At 39.5% G+C, this 24,249-nt stretch overlaps 3 protein-coding genes across 4 annotated transcripts; all 3 read left to right on the top strand.

The window, feature by feature from the left end:
- Window positions 1–1,936: 1,936 nt before the first annotated feature.
- LOC147177103 (uncharacterized) lies at window positions 1,937–10,702 on the top strand. The gene is made up of 8 exons (XM_086072063.1): window positions 1,937–2,290; window positions 3,206–3,315; window positions 5,438–5,897; window positions 5,976–6,068; window positions 6,153–6,189; window positions 6,525–6,596; window positions 7,913–9,058; window positions 10,090–10,702. The coding sequence occupies exons 1-8, from the start codon at window positions 2,051–2,053 to the stop codon at window positions 10,335–10,337; spliced, it is 2,406 nt and encodes an 801-aa protein (XP_085928189.1). The 5' UTR covers window positions 1,937–2,050; the 3' UTR covers window positions 10,338–10,702.
- Window positions 10,703–12,726: 2,024 nt separating this feature from the next.
- On the top strand, window positions 12,727–15,685 carry nudt21 (nudix hydrolase 21). Its single transcript, XM_086071410.1, has 7 exons — window positions 12,727–13,005; window positions 13,849–14,049; window positions 14,131–14,194; window positions 14,553–14,642; window positions 14,794–14,869; window positions 14,965–15,079; window positions 15,300–15,685. The coding sequence occupies exons 1-7, from the start codon at window positions 12,884–12,886 to the stop codon at window positions 15,319–15,321; spliced, it is 690 nt and encodes a 229-aa protein (XP_085927536.1). The 5' UTR covers window positions 12,727–12,883; the 3' UTR covers window positions 15,322–15,685.
- A 695-nt stretch (window positions 15,686–16,380) lies between these two features.
- Window positions 16,381–23,611, top strand: ogfod1 (2-oxoglutarate and iron-dependent oxygenase domain containing 1). Of its 2 annotated transcripts, XM_086071497.1 has the most exons (13): window positions 16,381–16,617; window positions 17,474–17,619; window positions 17,706–17,752; window positions 19,477–19,577; window positions 19,664–19,780; window positions 21,348–21,439; window positions 21,520–21,648; window positions 21,712–21,825; window positions 22,023–22,102; window positions 22,293–22,552; window positions 22,626–22,754; window positions 23,291–23,349; window positions 23,440–23,611. In XM_086071497.1, exons 1-13 carry the CDS (start codon window positions 16,455–16,457, stop codon window positions 23,587–23,589), a joined length of 1,587 nt encoding a protein of 528 aa, XP_085927623.1. In that variant the 5' UTR covers window positions 16,381–16,454; the 3' UTR covers window positions 23,590–23,611. The 2 variants fall into 2 exon arrangements, 1 of the variants encoding a protein (XP_085927623.1); XR_015094379.1 differs by lacking the exon at window positions 23,440–23,611 and having other exon boundaries at window positions 22,293–22,547.
- The last annotated feature ends 638 nt before the right edge of the window (window positions 23,612–24,249 follow it).

Below are 24,249 nucleotides of genomic sequence, written 5' to 3'. Positions count from 1 at the left end.
AGATTTATGCTAGTGTCTTTTTAACACCTTGTAGCTTCAATTTCTAATGTGACATTGAAATAATTTGTTCATAATAGGATTATGAAAAGGGGTGGTGTGTCTTCATTGGTGGGAAAGTTATTTCAGCATTGTTATGTTACAAATCTTCTCCTCTTTGCGTTTGAGACAGCAGGGGTCCCACTTTTACATCCAGACGCTGCAGGATTGTGGCTTCGGTAAGTGCTGTGAGTCCCATAGTGGAGCCTGTGAATGGCACCGTTGTGGATCAGTTGTTGTGCAGTACAGGACCACAGTCACAAGATGGTTATTCGGTGAGGCCCCAGCACAACATATTGTTGTTGAAGCGGTTACGAATGAGCCACTCACATAATCTGAGCCCCAGTTAATTTTGGGCCAGAGGTGGCATACTGGAATGGTCGCCAGACAATCGTAGGGCACAAAGTGCCGAATATAGACAAACAACCATTCATACCTAAGGGCAATATACTTCAATGTTGTTTAACTATTCCAACAAGTTGTTTGTAGATGTTTGACTCTCTCGGAAAAATTTAAGACTTCTCATCACCTAAAAGCAAAGTTTGTGTGTGAAAAAGCAGATTGAAACTTGGTATTTAAATTGTTTTGATGATCCAAAATCCAACGGGAGGAGGCCTTGAGGAGTTTGCCTCGGGATCCTCCTGGAAGATGTGGACGAAGTGATGGTGAGAGGTGAGTCTATGCTTCACTTCTCAGATGAATGCGTCTTCTTAAATTTTTTTTGCTATATTGTGGGATTTTGTAGTGATGAATTTTCCACACGGACAAATGGTACTGCAGACTTACAGAGCAGTAAGCGTGAACCAGGAGGAAAAAGTGCACAAAAGGCAAATTTCACAAATGTTTCCAACCCTATACTCTCATTTACTGACCCCCATGTCACTCACCAGGCCAGGACCCACCTTTAAAGCCCCACATATTCAAAGTCACTAATAATACAGTGTTGAACATAGTGACCCCAAGTGGACAAAAATAACACCTGCATCTCACATGCATATTTTGTATTAGTATTATGCATAAAGCTTTAAAAATATATAAATGATAAAACAAACTTGACCTCACTTGAGATACGAGCCCAGTATGGTAGCAGTGAACTCAATTAAACTCATTCAATAAGCAGCAGTTTGGCAAATAGGTCATATTTAATAAAAATAAAAATAAACACTTTTTAATGTTACTCCCAGTTGCATTTTACTGTCAAAATAAACATAAAACAATGAGAATTATACATTGCATGTTTAAGACAACCAAACTGTTGTATGCTGCCTCAACAATGGCCCAGACTTGCTTAATGCTAATTTATAATGGAAAAACCCATTGACATGCTAACAGTTAGCACTGATAGTTGTGGTTTTACAGTGACTGATATTTGAACATAAATGGGGGAACAATAAATGCAGGCAGATAATATAACAATAATAAGGCACATATTCTTTATCCTCTATGAAAAATGACTAATATGACAGCAACCTACTGACTAGTAGTGGTAGAAGTAGTCTATTCTTCTTTGTTGTCTGCATGACTGATACTGCACTCCCCCGTTGGCCAAGGCGGGCACACCAAAAGGAGCAGAACACTGAATTGTATTGCAACATTAAATCATGATGCACAAAGTGTTTAATGCCCTACATTCTATTAGCATATGTTAATAACGTTTCAATTAAGTACAATGCACCCTGAGAAGACACACGTGAGCCTGGGGAGGACAATAAAACTCCACACATGAAGACTCAAACCTGGATTTGAACCTCCAACCTCAAAACTGAGTGCGATGGGCTAAGAGCCTTGGGTACACATGCCGAATAAATAATTAATTTGTTACGTAACCAATGGAACATTTTGTCCTTTCCAGCTATTGTCACTGAAGTCCACCGATGTCCACCTTCTAGGTTTTCATAAATCAAATGTCGGTGTGGTCACTTTATGGCTCCACATTATTTTCTCATCTTTTTCCCCTCATCGTTTTACTCTCCAAGGGGAGGGGGCAGAAGAAGGCGAGGTTCTGTTGTCATATATGTCAGTCTCACTGGGGCTGGCCCCTCCCACCTCAGCAGAGGCATTACATACTGCTGGTGCTCGTGCTCTTAGCAACGGTGCCTCAGCAACAGAGCCCAGGCAACAGAGCTCCACGGCAACAGAGTGCCGTGTCTCCCCAATGGAGCTGCCATTGGGCGGACCAGCGCTCAGGCACTACACCCAGAGCCGACCGAGACCCCACCGACAAAAACTCAACTATCGTCCCAGCAGACTACAGGTACGGTGAGAAATGAATTTAAGAGAAAGAACAGAGCATGAAGGGAAGGTGATGTGTGTGTGTGTGTGTGTGTGGGTGTGTGTGTGGAGAAAATGGAAGGGAGAGAGGAGATGGAATAGGGTGCAGAGGGGAGAGGCAGGGGGAAGGGAAGGGACGGATGGAGGGGGAGAGCTGCAAAGAAGCCTGCTCCCTTGCTTCAATAAGCCAGTGCCATTGTGCCGGTAACTAGCGGTGTGAAGACACCACAAATGGCCTTTGCTGTGATTTCCAAGAGCGTGATTGCCTGAATAGCATTGCAGATGGTAGCTTGGCTTGAATGTCCCTTTTTCCCCCCTCACACTGAAAAAAAAAGCCTGCAGCCTTCTATTTTTTCCCCTCACAGGATTGTGCATTAAAAATGTGCAGCATCTGATTTCCCTTCATGGCTCATCGTTTTGTCACACAGCTCTTTTGGGTGTAGTCACTCCCGTGGAGCCGGTGGTCAGGGAGACAAAATCCAAGCAATTCCCTTGACATGGTATCATATAGCAGTGACTTCTGCTAAATCTGTGCTCTGCTGCAAGCCTCTCCGCTTTTATTGCGACTTGTGGGCACATATGCTAAAGTGATCAGTAGTATTCAGTATGCATATCTGTATCTGAAATATTGATATTGTATTAACGAGCGATCTTGCATGTAAAGTCCTATGACGCCCCTCATTGTACGTTACTGAGCAACTGTCTCCCAGGAGGCTGTTTTGTAGCAAAAGACCGAAGCCCAAAAAATCCTATAAAGACACTAGTGAAGGACTGTGTGGGTTTTGTTGAGGTCAGTATTACATAATATGAAGTTACATTGATACCTTTTCAGCTACATACTGAAATGCTTCAACTTTGATGTGAAATGCATATTTGTATCTTCTACAAATGTAATCAGGACACAATAATTGAGAGTGAAAATGAAGTCCTTGAGCTCATCGGGCGTGTAGATGAAGGAGTGGAGGAGTTCTTTACAAAGAGAGTTCTTCCTGCAGATGCAGATACAGAGTGAGTATCACCAGTTGCCTTTAATTGTACAGCTTGACACTGTGTGTATAGGGTCAGTATCACTCTAACTTTGATGTCCTCAACACAATCATTCAGTCGTTTTTTTCATTCGGATGTATAAATTATTTTTTTGGGGGGGGGGTCATGTCCTTTACAAACTGCTAACTATAATGTGTTGTACGAAGTCATTCTTTGACCTGGTTGTATTGTCCACAACAGGTTATTTGATAAAACAAGTCATTTTGATCATGTATATTATGAACATTATGCGCATGTCCCTGAAATTGATGTCCACTCTGTCACTGTCTGTTTTAAGAAACCCTCTGATGTTTTCAGTGACATTAAAACTAGCACTTTCTCTTTCATCACTGGAGGGTGAAACAGTAGAAAGTTGCAAAATAAGTATTTTGACTAATTCCCCCCCCCCACCCCTGCAATCTTTACATGATGTGCGTTGTTGGCTGTCAAATTTAATATGCCCACTTTAGTAAGTAGTTAAATATCAATTGATATAAAAGCCTTTCAGAATTTTTGAAATATATTTGTTAAATAGTAAAAATTCAGCTTGCTAACTGTTGCTAAGTAGAAGTCTGCCACGTCCTAAAATGTGATTGTCCACCCTGTCGGCAATTAAGTGTGCGAGCTTGACCAAATGCATTTCTTACAGCATAATATATAGATTAGCTATTTCAATGGAAAATCTCAGATTTTTGGGGAGTAAAATGAAGAAGACACAAAGGCACCTTCTTGTGATATTAACCCTAATAGCTTACATATGAATTAAAAGTTGACTGCTAACATTCCAGCTCATTCACGACGAACTGTGTCTTCGGCCACAATAAGCTGCATTGTTTTAGTCATGATATGCAATCCTCACCACAGCATAAAAAAAAAAATGTTAGTTAAATTAGCCAACATTGATCTCATCTGATCGTAGGTAGACAAGTGGACCAGAAGTACCATTATGAGAACAACCAATTCCATTGTTATAGTAATGTCTTAAAGGGAAAGTCAAACCAAAAATGTTCTTTACATTATGTTGTATGAACCCCCTACCAGTCTAAACACGATCATGGCATTGTGATTAATATTGTGCTTGTGGAATAGGAATTAAGCAGCAAAATCTACCCATTTTTATCCATATCAGGGGGCTTCCATTTTGTCACTTTGCTGCAGACTAAAAATTACATCACAGCTGCTCAGAGCTCAGGAAACGACCACTCATGGCTCACTCGTTTTCTGAGTTTGATCATGTGACATTGGCAAGCTGGGTTGTGATTGGTCGATACCTGAGCCCAGAGCAACTGCGATGTCATTTTCGGTTGGCAGCAAGTGGCAAAATGGCCACCCCCCTGAGATTGATTTAAAAAAAACGGTATTTTGTTTAGACTAATGGTTTTTTTTGGTTTACTTCCTCTCTAAATCAAGAGTGTCCAATGTCAGACCTGGGGGCCATTTGTGACTCGTTGTCTATTTTAAAACTCCACGGCATATGCTGTATTTTTAGTTGTCGAAAAATTGTGCAACCCCGAGCAGCTACTACTGCGATTACTAATAATAAAAACATTTTTTTACAGTATAGAGATTTTCAAGCTATGTAAAGACACAAAAAAAAACAATTTAGAAATAAAATAGTAGCAAAATGTCTCTTTATATTTCCCTGCTAAACAAATGTATTTTTCAGAGTAAAGAAAAAAAGATTGCTTTCTTCTCTGTGGCAATATACCACATTAATGATCCTACAATAACTACTTTAGCACTGGTCATCTTACTATAGATTGCTCTTGTTCAATGTAGGGTCGGATATAATGGAGTAAAGGGCAGCTAAAAAATCCTGAAAGATCCTAAAAGAAAGCAGTTTTGTAAAATAACTAATAAATATTAAATGAAAAAACATAATTACTTGATTAATTGTTGTTAGCGTGTTAAGTATTTAAAGGTGAAGCATGTCAAAGTATCCCTTGCATTCTTTCCTTTTTGTGCCTCTTATGCATATTCCGACTAACCGTCCTACTATATACGGTTTAACATGTTGTGAAAATACAACACAGCAAGAGATGGCCAAATAGTTTTGCACTGTATCATATGTTAATGATTTTATACAATTACCTTTTACGGTCAGGCAAAAGCAAGATGAGGAACCGGAGTCCATCACAGTGGACGAAGTGGTTCCTGCAACCTCTGTCCCTTGTCCCCCCCCGACGAAAACACTCAGGAGGAAGCTTGGGGATTTCTTTACCCTTCGAAAGCGACGAGGTCTGAAATCAGAGCCGGGCCACGAGGGCCGACCCAAAAAGACCTCCATCGCTGATCTCATTCGCCCTCTTCGGGAGGCGGCCAAGGCCGATAAAGAAAAAGATAAGGAGAGAGTAAAGGAACATGACAAGGAGAATGAACATGAGAAAGGGAAAGAGCAGCCCAGTGGTGTTACTGAAGAGTCAACTGCGCAGGAGACCCCTGCCTCCGATGTTCCGCCACTGAGGGGCGAAGTGGCGCCACCCCGCCGCGCTCTTAGGGAAGGGAAATCCCAGTCTCTTATTTTACTATCTGGATCAGCAGCAGGCGCTGCTAACACCAGAAAGGTGAGTGTCACACAGTCAAAAACTATTAAGCCTTTGGGTATGTTCGTTTTTTTAAGATATTTTCTTGGTGATTTTCAGAAACAATTTGAAGGCCAACATAGCTTCGAACAGAAACTTCATCTTATGCTTCAGCGTATTGGGGTTTCCAAAGCACAGCCAGAAGAGACGCAGGTGTGGATCTGTCTGGCTTTAAATACGTGTATTTTGTCATTATCTAATTCATAACATACTTAAATGTATCTTATATTCTTATAGAATCCAGAGACAGAGATGAAAAAAGCAGAATCTGAAGGTATGTCTGAAAACAAAAAATTAGCTAGCCCTACCCACAAGGATAAACAGGACATTGTTTTTCGAGTGAGTGAAGGAGCGATAACATCAACACACCTGAGACACTTGACTTTAACGACTTTATTTTGAGGCAACAGTCAATTTAGACTTTCAGCTGACTACTTTACATTGCAGCAAAGTGTCCTTTCTTCAGTGTTTTCCCAAGAAACTTGTCCAACAATTGTACTCGCCCCTCTCGCGCAAAGTCAGCTAGGATAGGCTCCAGTTCACCTGTGACCCTAATGAGGACAAACACTTCAACTCAAACATTTGTATGATCCTCTTTTCATGTCTTAGGCACCATTATTGACAGTAAAGTTGAGCCAACCCAGACTTTCACAAAACACAGAACTATGTCAGCATCCTCAGGTAAATCACACAAACCACAACTTTGATATACAGTCATGCGCTAAAGTCTAGTTCCACCTTTATTTTTGTTTTTTTTAATGACATTTTCCACAGCAGTCATTTAGACACAGTAAAACAGTAAATATCAAATTAGTAGGACAGAAAAGAACAGACGATGATGGTGATCACAAATAGGCTACAAATGCAGGCAACAGGAATAACCCATTAAATGTGCACAGTAAATTATGTAGAGTAAATTTGACTCAATTTAGAGTGGGACGAAATAGACTCAGTTTTAGAGTGGGCTAGTACACTTGGAATAGAGTAAAATAAAGAATTGGGAAATAAATAAATAAAAGTCACTCAAGGGTTGAGGAACGAACTAACGACCTTCAGCTTGGGGCACTGCCACACTACCACCTGAGCTATGCCACTCCTACTGTTTGCTTAAATCCAAGAGGAGACCAAAAACGATGTTTCTGGTCTCAGAGTTACGAATATTCCAGCTGACACAAGCGATATACTAACACACAGGCTCAGGAAGTAGAACAGCTGTCTCCCAAGCTGAAGGTTGTGAGTTTATTCCTCAACCGTTGAGTGAATTTTATTTTGCCCCCCCCCCCAATTATTTATTTTACTCTGTTCCAAGTGTAAATATTACTCTAAAACGGAGTCTATTTGGTCCCACTCTAAATAGAATCAAATTAACTCAACAGAATTTACTGTGTGAGTGATCATCTGTAGCAGGGGTGCTCAAGTTCGGTCCCCGAGAGCCCCTTTCCAGCCTGTTTTCCATGTTTCCCTCCTGCAGCACAGCTGAATCTAATGGTCAGCTAATCAGCAAGCTTTGCACAAGCCTGATAACGATTCTGATCATGAATCAGGTGTGTTAGTGGAGAGAAACATGGAAAACAGACTGGATGGGGGTTTCTCGAGGACCGAACTTGAGCACCCCTGATCTATGGCCTTTTTCATTTGCTTATTGACTTGCTTCCGTTGTCAAAATTTTGTACAAGAGGATACTATGAGGAACAATTTGTAACAGCTGGTCAGTTGGGGCTCCAAGTAGGCCGTACTGATGCAGCAGGGCTGTGCAAACCACATGACATCAATGGAACCGCCCACCTCACCATCTGTTCATCAACTCTATGAACCAGGAAGTAACCTGATAACTAAATAACAGATGGATATACACAAATACGACTCGTTTTTTTCTTCACTTTTGTTAATTGGTGGTTTGCACCATTATAACTCTAATGGTGGCCTAAGACTTTTGCACATGTTGATTCTTCTTCCTCGATCATACGTTATTATAATAATAATTTTTTTGTCATCAGATACAAGACGTCAAATTCGACCAAGCGTGTCAGCACATGAGTCAGCGGGAAAACCCGCTTTGCCTCCAAAGCCAGTCCTCAAGCCTGGTTCGGGCCCCGCAACATCTGGCCGCAACACGCCTGAGAATGAGCTGGTTCAAATAGAGGAGGGGGAAACAAGCACACCCGTCACAGAAAAAAGTCCAACTGCAGCTCCATCTGGCCCCGCTACTCCTGCTGTAATGTCAAATGCCACCCCTGACTTGGCTGACGTTACTATTTCCTCTTCTAGTACTGCAACTTCTGAGTCGGATGTGCTTGCTGTTAACACCACTGCTACACTCGCAAATGGTACAGATCTCGATGGCAAGCCTTCTGACGCTGAAGTTCAGCCTGTTAGTCCATGCGCCTCGAGCTCCCTAGCTCTTACCGAACCCCCCGCCGCTGTCCCTTATACTTCCTCTGGGTGCGTTGCTCCTACATCCTGTGCCACTTCAGACCCGACAACAGTAACTTCCATTACCACCGTGGAAACTGTTTCCAGTCATCTCAGTGACAGTGAAACAACGGCATCAGTTCAAGCGACAAGTCCAGTTTCAAATGGCATAGTTTCAGTTAGTGAAGTGGCCATTTCTGTTGTTTCCACTACTCCAGCCTCTATCCAACCAGCAGATACCATATCAGACTCTGCTACCGGTTCGCTTAGTGTAGCTAGTGAGGATTTCACTGCAGGCGTTTCAATAGGCACTAAAAGCACATCTGTGGCCCCGAGCTCAACTCCTCCTGAATCTGATACCTCCATTACCAGCTCCACCACCATTACCACCACAACATCTTCTGACTGCGTACACTCTTCCCCCTCCATTGTTCCGTCAACCTCATCCAGCGAAACCAAGCTCGCCGACTCCATCATCTCCACCACCACCACCACCAATATCCTTGCTGTAACGAATGCAGATGCAATTAGCTCCCCGCTCACGATTGACCCACTTTCCTCAAAGAAGACCAGCTCTACACTCACACCAGTTATCACCTGCCTCCCTGCTTCTGAAGACTCCAGTGTTACCAGGCACAGTTTGACCAGTCCAGCACTCGCCCATGATAGTCCAAGCCAAGATTTACTCACAAATCCTAACGAAAGTTTGAGTACTACTGTAAAAGGCACAGGTAAGCATGACTTTAAGGCAGGGGTGTCAAACTCATTTTAATTCAGGGGCCGCTGTTCACCCAAATTTGATCCAACAGCATGTCTGTAAATAATGATATTTTTTTTCGGCGAATAAAAACAAGTACATTCTGAAAATATTCCCATTTATTATTATCTTATTGCAGAGTAATTTGAAATTTCTTGATGAGCGTTTAAAAAAAAGAAAATCCTGAATAATGGCCATATTTCAGAATGTTGTTTAAATGGTTGTCACTGTGCCGTCCAGTGGGGGAAAAACACAGCAACAACAGTTAATTTTAGCAAAAAAATGCGGTTTGTGTTGTCCTCGTGGGCCAGATTCGACCACCTGGCGGACCAGTTCTGGCTCGCGGGCCGTATGTTTGACACATCTGATTTAAGGTGTAAATAAAGGGTGTCAAAACTTTTTCCACCCTGGACGGGAAAATTACATAAAAACAAAAGATGCCAGGACCACTTTAAAATTATTAAGTCCCTGTAAAATGAAGTCAAAGATTTGTTTCTAAATACATTATACACGTTTGAAGATAACTGCTGAAAAAGTGCGAGACAGATTTCACCATTTCAGTTTCCTGATTTTTTTGTGTGTGACTACAACAGACCGTCCAACCACGCCCTGTCCCACTATATAACAAATCCAGGCAAATCCCGGGTGTTATGAAGACAAATTTGTAACTAGTTTAGTTGTACAGTAAATAGCTTATTTCTATCTTTGCATATATTGAAAAGCTTTACATAAAAATGTTTTTTAATCATTATTAATAATAGTCACAGTAGTTGTCGTCCACTTTGTTCATCACCCACATTTTTCTACACTGTCCCTTCCAACTCCTTTCAAAAAATATTGTGCGCCATTTTAATGTTATTTTTTTTAGCGGCCGTGAGAAATGTGGGTGTGGGCTGCAAATGGCTTCCTGCCTATAGTTTGGACACCCCTGTTGTAAACTAATTCATGCATTATTTTTCATTGCTTTTGTATGCTTAATAAGCACAATTTGTCTCCCATTATCAGACGTGGAGCAGGAGGTGGTCCAAAAGAGCGAGCAAACTGAGGAAGCTGAAAGCAAGAAAGGCATGGCTGATGGCAAAGAGAGTGAGCTTTGTAACGAGAAAGCAGCTCAAGACAGCAGTGAGACAACAACAAAAGAAGCCCAAGAAGCAAATGTGAAAACTGAAGACGTCCCAGTGGCATCAGTAGAAGGAGAGGCTGAACCTGCACCAGAGAATAAGCGTCAAAGCCAAGAAGAAACAAAGAAATAGAAAAAAGATATATATATGGTACAGTATTGCTAAATTTGGGACCAACTACTGTGACGCAGGCAGGTTAAGCCACAGTAAAGGGAAATGGTTAAATGATCCATGGCACTTCCTATACAGGGACCATCACAATACAGCAGCACACCACATACCCGGTCGGGCCACTGGACCAAAGAACTGCGATACATGGTGTGACGTTATCGACAATTCCAGCAGTGTCTTTGTCCTTTTTTTAACTTTTGTTTGAATTTTGCATTGCACGTATGATTATGTACCATAAGACAAGTACTGTGTTCTTAACGACACCATGTTTACAATAGATGGATAAGAGAAAATAGATATGACTATTAAATGGAATATTGAATTGAGTTTTTGAGATCTGTTTTCTTCAATTGATTTACTGTATTTTATTTTATGTTTAAGATGCGTAAATGAACAAGTTCCACAAAGCTCTGAAAATGTTTCTCATTCAAACATCAAGAATGAGCTTAAGCCATATTTGGCTAAACGTAATCAACTTGTTTGAACTTATTTTCTTAACTCATTCACTGCCATTGATGGCTATAAACGTCAAAAATTCATTTGAACTATTTCTATTAGTGTAAGTACTTTTAGAGTATGAAAACCTAGATTTTTTTAATTGTACATTAAGAACAGATATAACATTTGTGATTAATCGTGAGTTAACTAGTCAAGTCATTCGATTAATTACGATTAAAAAATGTAATACCTGACGCCCCGAATTTTTTATAATCTTTTTTTTCCATTCACTGCCATTGACGGCTATAAACGTCAAAAAATCATTTGAAGTATTTATTTTAGGTGAACTTTTTTCCACACTTTTTAATTGTACATTTAGAACAGACGTAAAATTTGTGATTAAATCGTGAGTTAATTAGTGAAGTCATGCGATTAAAATTTTTAATTGTCTGTCACCCTTAATTTGTTATCTTTTTTTAAAAATGAATTTATGGCAGTGAAAGAGTTAATAGCATAATGTACTGTATTCATCATTGAACAAAGGATACCCTATATTATTGTACACATTAGCCTCAGGTAACACATAATGCAAAAGAACAAATCTAAAATGGCATTTAATTTAGAATACTTTTTTTTTTTACATTGTTTAAATAGTAGAGTGCATTACAATATGTTCCCTATACTCATATAATTCACTTGCTATCATCTGGACAGAAGAGCAAGGGAGCGATAACCAACAATTGATATAGTGTCTCTATAGACCCAAAGAAAAGTCCCTGATGCCATACACTTGACCACATACTGACTTTCTCAGTATTGAACATTCCTGACTACCGTGGAGTGGACAGGACTTCCCCTAAGCGTATGTCATGGATGCCAGAGAGAATAAAGCATCCTGTGTTCAGTGAAGACATACTGTATTGTACATTAAAGTTGGTCTGCAGTTACACGCCTGGGTGATATAAACAAGTAGATTTGAACAGACAGACAACATCAGACACTTAGCAAAGAAACTGTAATTCAATTCAAAGTCACCTAACAGCTTCCATAAATTCTCTATACAATTTAACAAATTTATTACAAATGTAACTCAAGAGGCAAATGTGCGGACATAATAAAAGAAAAACGAGGCTCCATGAGTTGCACGAAGCACACCAAGACATTCCTGGCTCTACAAGTTTTATGTGCCATGCAAAAAGTGACTGTCTTCCATACTTGCTTTTAGTTTTGTAAGGTGTACAGTGAATCAGCTGACGTTGACCTGGTACGCTGTAATTACAGAACTGACAATATGATTGGGGTTGGCCTGGCACAGGTGGTAGAGTGGTCGTCTCACAACCCGAAGATTATGGGTTCAATATTCAACTTAATTGTGACTATGTTGAAGTGTCCTTGAGCAAAAATACTGAATCCACAGATACTGCATCATCAGTAGGTAAAATGAGGCGACAATGTTAAAATGCTTTGAGTACCAAAAGTGCTGCTAACTTACACGTGAAAGCCCAAATCAAAGCTCATTTTTATCCTTTCACATGATAGATGTTGCCCACGAGATCACGAGATTCACTACAAAAGAAGATAATCAAGATTTCTTTCTTTTTCCCAAATGGGTTTTCCAGAGGTTTATCCTTGCCTGAATTGAATGTGGGGATTGGGGGGTTTCCAGGAGGTGCCATCAAAAGATTGTGAACTGTGGGCTTTATATTTTCCATAGTTGCTTTTGAGATTGATAGGTAATTACAATTTGGATTACTTAAAAAAAAATATTGATAGATAATTAATTGACAGAGACTATTATTGTGAAATATAATAAGCCTATAAATTGTGATCTGACCAACTTTATTATTCACTCCTACCAGCAGGAGTCGCTGGCGGCGGCGCCATTATGGACAAAACATCCTATTTCACCCGGAAGTGGAAAGACAGCGGAAACGACTGTGGACGAGTTGTTGAGTACTGTCCATTGTAGTTTTCTTTATTATTTTTCATTGCTATTTTGTTCATTGCGCTTATTCCAAAAACACGTTTTGGATTTTGTTGAATTCTCAATCTCACTGTGCACACAAAATATGTCGGTTGCTCCTCCCAGTCGCTCGAACACAGGTTGGCCGCGCGGAGGTGGCGCTCAGTTTGGAAGCAAATACATGACTGGCCCGGCGAAGCCTCTCACCCTGGAGAGAACCATCAATCTGTGAGTTCGTCGACATGTTCACAAATCGATTCATGTTGGTGCAAAATGTGTGTTCTAGCCTTAATTTAATGATGATCCAACATAGCCACGCCGTTCTACTAAAAGGAAATGTGATGGTAAAATGTATTTGGTAGCCCAAAAAAATATATATATTTGTCTCTTACAAAGCACAGAATACATTTTAACTAAATGTAAAAATCTGAGGTTAGAGTGATCTGAAATTTATGTCTAAATATATTTGGAATTGAATGATCCCTTTTAAAAATAAAAAATTGAGAGCCAATACAAAAGCTGTTATCAAACATTTTGCCTTTTATTTTATTGGGCTGTAACAAATCGAACAACTCATTACAAAATCAATTTGATGCGAAATCTCAACCTCGAAGCTTCACAGGGATAAAGCTTATACCCGGACTAATGTTGTTGTAGACTCACTTAATTAAACGGGTGGGCCAGTTCACTAAAGCCAACTTGACTTAATAATGCGAAATTAACATTTATACCAATCATCAATGAGATTAATGGTAGAATACTCGATTCTAAAAACATTTGATAGCTACAGCCCTAGTTAGAAACACATGCTTCTGATTTACTGCAGTTTTACACAACTTCAAATGACAGCCTATTAATGTTGTCAAATTAATGCCGTTTTTCGGACATGGTTCATTTTATGCAGAAAGTGAGTTTGGTTCCTATAGGCAATAGCGATATCCAGTGCTAGTCCCAAACCCGGGTAAATGGGAGAGTTGTTTCGCGAAGGGTTACTGGCATAAAACGGAACACTACAACACTTGTGAAGACAACATTTGAGATAACTGTGATGTAACATGTATGTGTTTTTAGATACCCCCTCACCAACTACACGTTTGGGACCAAGGAGCCTTTGTATGAGAAGGACAGCTCAGTGGCGGCCAGGTTCCAGCGGATGCGCGAGGAGTTTGACAAGATGGGAATGAGGAGGACAGTGGAAGGCGTACTTATCGTCCATGAGCATCGGCTGCCGCACGTCTTACTTCTGCAACTGGGAACTACTTTCTTCAAACTGTGAGGACTTCATGTTCTTTGGAATCATCATCAGATGTGTTTTCCTGAGTCTAAGTCTGATGTTTTCTTTCTTTCTTGTAGGCCCGGTGGAGAGTTGAGTCCCGGGGAAGATGAGGTGGAAGGTCTGAAACGCCTAATGACCGAGGTTAGGGGAGCAGTTTTGATTAAACAAAATACATTTTCATCACAATGCAAAGATGTAAGGGCATTATTAAGTATCGGTAAATGTAAGTATTTGTACTCGTCTAAAAGAGGTGGTGTCTATCTGTGCATCCCCCTGCCTTAGAGTGACAATGACTCAAAGCACAAGGGCATTTAGAAATACTTCCATTATTGTTTTTACCCTCAATTTTACACTGCAATATTTACCGTTAATCCTAACGAGATTCTATTTATACTCTGATATGAATTTTAGGAACCAAGGCAACATAAATTGACACGGTGAGGGTTTATTTTGTTAAACTTCTCTATTAATCCCAATTGATCATTTATTTGCATGTTAGATTCTCGGACGGCAGGATGGCGTGAAGCAGGACTGGGTGATTGACGACTGCATTGGCAACTGGTGGCGCCCCAACTTTGAGCCTCCACAGGTTTGTCCTTCACGTCCAAGGAATCATAAGATTTGTATTGGTCACCGTGACTTTTAAGTGGCCAGCATATGCAAAATGTGACAGGCAAGCATTGTTTCTTTTTCAAGCAAATGAGTTGCATTTTTACCCTCGAGAATTTTGTGTCTTGCAGTATCCCTACATTCCAGCTCACATTACCAAACCTAAGGAGCATAAAAAACTTTTTCTGGTTCAGCTGCAGGAAAAAGGTTGGTATAGCGGTGTATATACATAAATAAATGTGAATTAATGATGAAACAGAAATGGAATATGAGCTGAGGTATGTGGGTCGTTTTGTTTCCAGCACTGTTTGCTGTCCCAAAAAATTATAAATTGGTGGCAGCCCCGTTGTTTGAGCTGTATGACAATGCCCCTGGATATGGACCCATCATATCAAGTCTTCCGCAGCTGCTTAGCCGGTAATGTTTTTTTGTTTGTTTTTTAAATAGGTGTGTTTACTGATGATACAAATAGAGCAGACCATTGCTTTATATGTAACTGAAGTAATTTATTCCATATCCCCTCACTCTATTTTCTTTATTGGGCTGTCAGGGTTTGTATAATGCAACTAATATGATTCTGTGAATCTTTCTTGAAATTAGTCCCAACATCTTTTTTTTCTTCTTTTTTCTTTAACAGGTTCAACTTCATCTACAACTAAGTGAAGTCCATTTGGCTGTCTCTGTGAGTGCAGCCCAGTTGAAGTGAAACTTGAAGATCATGTGGAGAATGTAGAGAAATTACACTTCTCATCTTCAGCTCCACTTTCACGAGAGAAATGTGCCCTGTACTGAATATCCTGACAGTCCACGGGGATGTTTAGCTGTGCTTTTGTCAGAACACCCCCTTTTTTTTAATTCTCGAAAAATTGGTGTTTTTTGTAGAAGATACATTTATATTGCATTATGCTCAGTCTGAATTTAAGTTTTTGGAAAAGGTTGGATTAAACCAATTACTTTGTGTTTACTGTTATTTTAATCTGCATTGTTTTTTTTTCTTTTTTAATAAAAAAAAAGTCATTTAAATGTGTTTTTTTATTAAGTGTATGGCGATTTTAAACAATACATCGCATATTTTGGGAGCCTCCTCCCATAAAAAATACAGTAATTCAGCTGAATACGATATGTTTTGGGAAACTGTTGGTGTGAGGTGATGCTCAGTGAAACTGGATGGGGCAGTAGCCTCTCAGGTGTCAGTGGGCTAATGAACTATGCTCACGTTTCATAATTGAGTCAAAATGTGTCCGTAGGCCTCTGTATGAATTATCCAACTTTCATATGATCACAATATTTCTAAGACACTTAGTGTCTGGAGTTGTAGGATGTGTCCTGGAGGACATTTACATTATTACATTACATTATTCTTACATCAGCCCTCTCGGTATGATTAGATGCAAATTCCATAATCATACAGAAAAGGCACGCTATCATGACACGAGAGCACCTGGATTTGACGAGGATTAATCTAAATATTTTACAAGATGTTTCATGACCGCAGCGAGGTATATTTAGTAACATTGGATTGGAGAAAGAGCGTTAAACTCCGGCCTGTTAGATGCGTCATGTAGGACTGTATTTATTCAAATGTAGGTGCATTGGACTTAACATGTCTTTAAACATGGATTTATATACGTACATGCCATTTTTCTAAATATTGATACTTGATGTCCATACCTTTAAATGGCAAAAAAACAAAAAACGCTGACGTCATCTTCATGCGACGCGATGACAGCTTCCACTGACCACCGCAATGGGTGCATTTTAACGCGTTTTTAGTCACTTGTCAAACTCTACAATGACATCTAAAAGGCAACGGGGTGAATGTATAAAGTCAAACAAGAAGAAAATGAAGATAAATAACTGCGAAGAAACAGCAGAACTTTGCCGAGTCGTTACAGACGAGAACGTGAGGACGGCAGTGAAGGAAGCATGGAGCCAGAAATCTCACTTCACCCATGGTCCGTGAATTCAACGCAGACCCTAACACGAACAACTTTAGCTTCGAGTTAGCTCAATGATTGCAGCAATGCTAACACCGACAGCACAGAACATATACGTAGTTGAAAAAAAAAATTATGCATGCATTTATAATACTAAAACATCTGTAAACAGCAGCAGCATTGTTTTTTTGTTTTAAGTGAAACTGTATCACATAGATTTTCCTCAATGATTGTTTCATGTTAACATGAATTTATATCCCTGACTACTTTACATTGTTTTATTTAGTCATGGTGAAATAAAAATAATGCCGACATTTTCTTTGTGTAATTGTAACTTTACAAAGGTAATGCTCATTAACTTCTTTCCAGACCTATAGTTCAAGTACATTTGTGTATTAGCCAATGCCCTTACATTTAGCAATTAAGATTAAATGAAAATGTGTTTTATTTTAATCAAATATTGTCCTGGAAAACAAACCACCAACCTTTCGTGAACATAGCATCCAATTCACTCAGATAGTTTTAGAGTAGCAACTTGTCATTATTGACATTTTAACATCCAACTGTTACCTAAGTGTTGTCATCCACGTTTACGTTTAAGTATCCTCATACTGCTAACATGGCTGCCACTCCATCAGCCTGTGAAGCTATAGCCTATGTCAGGCAGGTAGAGTGGTATCGGTGATGTAGTATCAGAGTATGAGTACAGACTTACAGTTGTGGCATCGATACTAGCCCTTTGTAGAACTGCATTGAACCGAGCTGACAGGTTATGTTTGTTTGTTCATTTTGATTTTCTTTTTTAGCTAAATAACGAATATAATTAGGTTTTCAGCTGCCGATTTCTACATCCAATGTATTTGTTTCACATCAGGTGATTTGGAGTTGGACTGCCACCCTTTCCCTCACTGTGTCATCAAAAACTTCATCAGAAGTGAGAATTTCTTGGAGAATCTGCAGATAGAACTGCTCTCGCTAAACTTTCACGCAAAGTCCAACGATCTCTACAAATTTAAACAGGTGAGCCTTAAACTGATCCGTGCGTAACTTTTACGGCAGGTGGCTACGCTGTCTTGACATTTATTGATTTCCTTTCCCACCTACAGTCAGATGACTTGAGAAAACGGACCGAACCACACATAGCAGGCCTAAGGTGAGTGTTTGTGGTTTATTTGTGATCAAACCAGATGATAACTTACTGACACTGAGTGACAAGCCGACAACCTATTTATCTTTACATTTTTCAAAAATGATTAGACAGTCACTTCAGCCCTACCTGAGTTATTAAAGCTGTCAAATAGTTGATTAGCAATACTATATGATAAAGTCATTGTGGCTATTTTGTGGTTCATTAGTGCCACCAGAGGGAGCCAGAGATTGCATTTTTAACCCAAATGGAGAAATTCCTTTATTTGGAAGGGATAAATCCCAAAGTTACCAATACAGCATACACACTATACTGTGTCCAATATTTATTTAAGCCTATTCAATAAACGTTAGGTCCCCAAGTGCGCATTACGACATCTAAATCAATCTTTCTTTTCTCATGTCTAAGGTCTGACAGCAATGTATCTATCTTGATTGTCTTATTTAGAATGCTGCACATAGCAGCCAATGAGAAATAAGATACGCTGTGTATAGCTTGATGTAAATATGTGTTTATCAAATGCACCTCCCCAAGCAAATCCGCCCTGGTGAATCCAAACCATGATTAAGAGCAAAATGAATGCTTCCCCTTGGGATCATTTATTATTTATAGTGCACCAAAATGTCATGGCATGTCTGAACAGTGGATGAATTTGCTTCTGTTGAGACCTCCATCAGCTCGAATTGAAGACACATCATCTGCTTGTTTTACACTCTAATGTACATTAAGAGTATATAAAATACATAGAGTGCATATAAAAAGTTGACACACCCATGTTAAAATGCCTGGTTTATGTGATATTTAAAAAAAGAGCATATTATGATAAATCATCTCAAAACCTTCTCCACCATTAATGTCACCTATTACCTGTGCAACTCGTATGGGGGGGGGGGGGATCAAGATGCGAAGTAAAAAATAAACAAGATAGATAATGTGGTTGCGCAAGTGTGCACACCCTTTTATAACCGGGGATTTGCTATGTTCAGAATTAACCAATCACATTCAAACTCATGTTAGATAGGAGTCAGCACACATCTGCCAAAATTGTTTATTTTTTTCTATCTCCCAGATCCGTTTCTTCAATTAATATGTAAAGGTTATAGGTCACATTAACTCATTCACTCTCAGCCATTTTCACTAAAACAATCCCCTTCACTCCCGGCTGTTTTACTGGATTTTGACTGATTTTGCAAGGCCCACAGAATATTGTGTTCTATTGCTATAAAAAGATGAAACATACCAAAAGAAAGTCTCTTCTTTCATCAGAATATAACATATTTATATATGTTTTCGTTTTGCAGATTAGAATATAGCTAAGTTTTACTCATTATTCACAAATCTATTTAGAATTCTGAGTATTTGAGGGTTTTTTTCAACATGGTCCTGGTTCATTTCCTCTGCTCTGTTGCCACCTGCTGGCCGTTTGTGTAATAACTACAATTTCTTCAACCGTTCTTTGCCGTTGAGAGGCTGCATCAAAGCCTTCTGTATGCTCTAGCATAAAAAAACAAACAAACATAACAAACGTATAAATATGTCTTTGGGACACTTAACACATTTAAAATAGAACATATTTATACGTTTTTGGGATCAAACGAGTTAATGCCGGAAAAAAAAGTTGTGAAATGATTTATCTTGTTCTCGTTTTTTATATCACAAAAACCTGTTATTTGAACGGGAGTATGCAGACTTTTTATATCCACTGATTTAAAATTTGTGCCTAATTCCAGATCAGCACTGTTTAGTCAATTCCGGCTATGGCTTGAGGATGTTTTAGGAGTTAAATTGGAGCCCACTGTGGATATTTCCTGTGCCAAATATGAATACACCGGTGAGCATTTAACAAGAGTTATCAATGATATTTTTTTAGTTTAGAGTCATTGATCCGATGTTTATGTCTTTCCAAACTGTTTGTAGATATTCTTTTGTGTCATGATGATGAACTGGAAGGGAGGCGTGTTGCCTTCATTCTTTACCTCGTCCCCCCATGGCTGAGCAGTGACGGTGGTTCCCTCGATCTTTACACAACAGACGGTGAGTTTCCGTTTTAGTTCGGTGGCGGTGGAAAAAATACTCGTACTTTGTATTTAAGTAGAGGTAAAGATGCAGTACTTAATTTAAAAAAAATACTACTAAAATATAAAGTACTGATTTAGCTCTTCTATTGAAAGGGGAAGTCAACCCAAAAAGGTTTTCTTTACAATAATACGTACACAGCATTCAGATTAATATTGCGTTTGTGGAATATAAATAAAGCAGCAACATCCACCCGTTTATATCCACCTCAGGGGGTGGCCATTTTGCCGCATGCTGTCCACTGAAGCTTCAGAAAAGAGGTGAGCCGTGATTGGCTGTTAACTGAGCCCTGAGCGACTGTGATGTCATTTTCAGTGGACAGCAAGTCAGCAACTGGCAAAATGGCCGCCTCCTGAGATGGATAAAAACGGGTGGATTTGAATTATATTCCACAACGCAAACATTAATCAGAATACTGTGTTTAGACTAGTGGGGCTGCAGAGAACATATTATTGTCAAGAACATTTCCGCTTCAAGTGTAAATAAGTACTGATTCTGAAATGTACTTAAAGGTATACTTTACTCATTTATCCATTTTTAGCAGTAAGAAGATATTTTGTCCATAATTAACTCATTCACTCTCAGCCATTTTCACTGAAGCAACCCCCTTCGCTCCTGGCTGTTTTACTGGATTTTGACCCATAGAATATTGTGTTCTATTCCTATAAAAACATGGAACCTATCGAAAGAAAGATTAGATTTAATCAGGAAAAAAGTACATTTCTATTAGCATTAGAATATAGCGAAATTCAATCATTATTCACAAATCTGTTTAAAACACTTGGGGGGGGGGGGCATGGCTCTGGTTGATCTCTTGTATTCTGATGCCACCTGCTGGCCGTTTTTGTAATAACTACCATTGCTTTAAGTTTTCCCTTCAGTTCAGAGGCTGCATTAAAGCCTTCTGTATGTCAAAACATGAACAACGTATAAATATGTTTTTGGGACCATGGTAATATTTAAAGCAGAACGCATTTATACGTTTTTGGGAGCAAATTAGTTAATCTGATAACGTCATTATTTTTCATGTACAATACCTTTAAAAATCTGTTTAAAAACACATTTTGCCACTCACTGTTGAGTGTCGACTGAAAATGACATCACGTGTGCTCAGGAAATTGGTAATGACCAATCACGGCTCAGTTTGCCAATGTCACATGAAACCTAGTAAACCGGTGAGCCGTGATTGGTCGTTACCCGTTTTCTGTGCACCTGTGATGTCATTTTCAGTCAACAGCAAGAGGCAAAATGTGTTCTTAAATCAAAGGTATTAATTGTACATGAAAAATAATGAGATTATTAAATTAATTCTAGACAAAATATTAACTTTTTACTGCTGAAAATTACTCAATGGATTAAGTATTCCTTTAAGTATAGAGGTAAGAAAATATTTACTGTCAATAATATATAATACCTGTTTTGATAGCTTAATGCAGCAATAAAAACAATTCTATTTATAATTTTTATAAAACCATTATAATTCAATGTGACCCGATGTCATCATTAAAGAAATGTGTTTCTTCAGGTCATTTCCAACCACAGAGTGTTGTCAAGTCCCTCGTGCCTTCTTGGAATACGCTCGTACTTTTCGAAGTGTCTCCAGTCTCCTTTCACCGAGTGAGAATAACATGCGTTATCTGCCTTGCCAAAGAGGATAAGGGGGGGAAAAAAATTATTCATCTTTTGTGCTTCTCCAGGTGTCTGAGGTGTTATCACAGGACAAGTGTCGTCTGTCTCTCAGCGGCTGGTTTCACGGACCGTCTCTGGAGCGTCCTCCTCGCCACGTAGAGGCTCTCGTCTCGCGGCGCGAACACTTGCCGAGAGACGTGAGTTCAAACGTGCACGTGCACGCGAAGTGAACTCCACACTCATTTGGTGTCTTATTTCAGGAGACATTGCTGCTGGAGTGGGTCAATCCACTCTACCTGGATATTTCGTACCAGGAGCAGATTCAGGAAGAGTTTGAGGAAAGCTCTGAAATTCAGCTGAAAGATTTTCTCAGGGTGATGTGCTCTCTGTTTGATGTTTTCCACCACTTTTTCCAAGGAATCGCTCACAATCCTAACAGGAATCTTACATAACTACTGTGTGTACCCCTAAGAATTATCTATAGGAATTAAAAGTATTGCTAATAATGTTGATTAGAATTCAAGCTAAAACGAGGTTTCATTTTGGTTCCTCCGGATGATTGTGTCATCAGGAGGAGAAATTCAGACAAGTGTGTGAAGCCATGCAGTTGGCTCAGATCCAGTGGACGCGGAAAGGTCCGGCCAATAAGAGGTGGGGAACTTTTAGACTATAAATGACAATCTTGTGGGAGCATTCTGTTGTTTAGCATGCAAAAGAAATGATTTGATTCTGAAAAGAAATTCAAGTGTTTCTGAAAAATCTCATAGCATGTAAGATGAACCACGATGTGTTGGTGGGTTGACTGGACTCGTTGACTATGTCGAGCACTTGTTGCGTCTAGATGCTACGAAGCAGCCTGCCTGGACACCTTACCCGAGTGTGCGAGTGCTTGTTGGGAGCTGCTTCATTCAGAAGCGTTCTTCCTGCTTCTGTCCAATTTTACGGGGCTTCGATTGCACTACCTGTGTCCTGGTGATGATGATGACGACGACGATGATGATGATGATGGTGGTGGTGAAAATAAAGACAGAGAGAAGAAGGACAGCTGTGAAAAGGATGACAAAGCAACAGGGTCCTCAAACGAAGCAAGCAAAGAGTCAGGTTCATGAAATTTCATTTGCACCTTTTGTTGTTGTTGTCTTTATGCTGAATGTTTTTGTATTCCTCCACTTAGAGCCAAGTACACCCAAGTGTTGTGGTGAACTGCGACGATGGTCCCACGGCAGCTACACTTTACTGCACGATGGAGAGGCAGCACGAGAGGAATTCGCACTGGACCTCATTTTACCTTTCAGCTGTGCGGGTCAGTTGATACGAAAACTGTGACAACAAATCACCTTTGGAGTGAAATGAGTGGATTGGTGGCGTGTCAGACACGTGTATCACAATCACACACTAAGCATTCATAACATTTCCCTAGACTACAAAGTGTCCAGTACATGAAATGGATGTTAGATTTTTTTTTTGGTTTGGCCGTCCAATCATGTTTTAGCATCTGTTGCCATCTCAGTCCAATCTGCCGTCAGAATCAGCATTGCTGATAGGTTATAATATTTTGCTGGTCGATGCAGCTTAAACGATATTAGCAATGGGACAATCAGATTTTAACTTCCCCTTCAGTGGACCGAGAACGATGTCAGCATTTTTTCCCTTGTCTAATTGGTTGGTCAGAGCAAACCAAGTCTGATTACCAAATCATGTCTGTAGCAATCTACACATATTGACACATTTGGTAAGCAGCCTTTCTGGTGAGTATGATGTATTTTATTTAATTAGTTAATCATAAGAGACACGAAGCGGATGGATAGAAATGATGACTGACACATTTTTGATTTTTAGGTTGGCAGTCAGAGTTCGGAGGCTTCAGTTGTTACGTTGCGAACGAGGAGGATGAGGAAGTGAGTGTTTTGAATTTGTATATTAAGGATATTTTAGAGATACAATACTTATGTGATCATCATAATGGGTTTTTTTCTGCTTGTTTAAAGCTGCTGACCATCTATCCAGAAGATAATTCCCTCGCTCTGGTCTATAGAGACAAAGAAACCCTCAAATTTGTCAAGCATGTCAACCACAGAAGCAGCAGTGATTCATCTACCGGAGTATTCTATGACTTCTCCTTTGTGTATTATGAATAAAAGTTTACATACATCTCTTTTACATTTCTATTATTATTATTTTTTATAGGTTTTGTGGTTACCACATCTGCCTCGCAGTGTGTTCTCCGGGTACTCTGATTTTCCTCCCACATTTCAAAAACATGTACACTCACAAGCATTAGGAAAATTAATAAATAAATAAATAAAAATCCAAAACCACTTAAAAAAAAAAGAGAGAAGAATGGCTTAAATGAAGTTAAATACAGTTTAACTGCACTTGATAGAAAACAAACAAGCCACTGTAACATTATACACAATTTGAACTTTTACAAAGTAATTCAGTGATTCTTTACTGTACTCTAGTATTGGCAAGTGGTAAGGGCCACTAGTAGTGATACTTGTACCGCACTTTGTGAATCACTGTAATAAGAGGTTAAAATTAAGACGTGGTTTTAAAATGGAGTGCATGACAATAATTATCTGGTCTAATCATTTCATAGCTGTATTAAAGAGAGGGAATACATCTACATCTTGCCTCTCATTAAACATGTATACGTTATTTATCGGTAGCTGCAAATAACCCAGAATGAATGGCGCTGCTGCCCTACTTTTTAATCGAGTTTTTTTTTCCTTGCCGGAAAAAACTCCACTTCCTTCCGGTTTTTGCCTCTCCCTGAGTAGCAATTCACCAATCAGAAT

Source organism: Leptonotus elevatus, chromosome 3, assembly GCF_054856555.1.
Source record: "Leptonotus elevatus isolate MCC_2025b chromosome 3, RoL_Lele_1.0, whole genome shotgun sequence".
In the NCBI taxonomy this organism is placed as follows: Eukaryota; Metazoa; Chordata; class Actinopteri; order Syngnathiformes; family Syngnathidae; genus Leptonotus; species Leptonotus elevatus.
Note: the sequence above shows the minus strand (reverse complement) of the source record. Positions and strands in the feature narration are given on the sequence as shown.

Coding starts and splice junctions, on each gene's coding strand:
- LOC147177103 (XM_086072063.1), top strand. CDS start 2,051: ATGTCAGTCTCACTGGGGCTGGCCCCTCCCACCTCAGCAGAGGCATTA. Junction 2,291..3,205: donor ATCGTCCCAGCAGACTACAG/GTACGGTGAGAA, acceptor AAATGTAATCAG/GACACAATAATTGAGAGTGA. Junction 9,059..10,089: donor TACTACTGTAAAAGGCACAG/GTAAGCATGACT, acceptor TCCCATTATCAG/ACGTGGAGCAGGAGGTGGTC.
- nudt21 (XM_086071410.1), top strand. CDS start 12,884: ATGTCGGTTGCTCCTCCCAGTCGCTCGAACACAGGTTGGCCGCGCGGA. Junction 14,195..14,552: donor TGAAACGCCTAATGACCGAG/GTTAGGGGAGCA, acceptor TTTGCATGTTAG/ATTCTCGGACGGCAGGATGG. Junction 14,643..14,793: donor CCAACTTTGAGCCTCCACAG/GTTTGTCCTTCA, acceptor TGTGTCTTGCAG/TATCCCTACATTCCAGCTCA.
- ogfod1 (XM_086071497.1), top strand. CDS start 16,455: ATGACATCTAAAAGGCAACGGGGTGAATGTATAAAGTCAAACAAGAAG. Junction 19,578..19,663: donor TGCCAAATATGAATACACCG/GTGAGCATTTAA, acceptor AACTGTTTGTAG/ATATTCTTTTGTGTCATGAT. Junction 22,755..23,290: donor TTTACCTTTCAGCTGTGCGG/GTCAGTTGATAC, acceptor TTTGATTTTTAG/GTTGGCAGTCAGAGTTCGGA.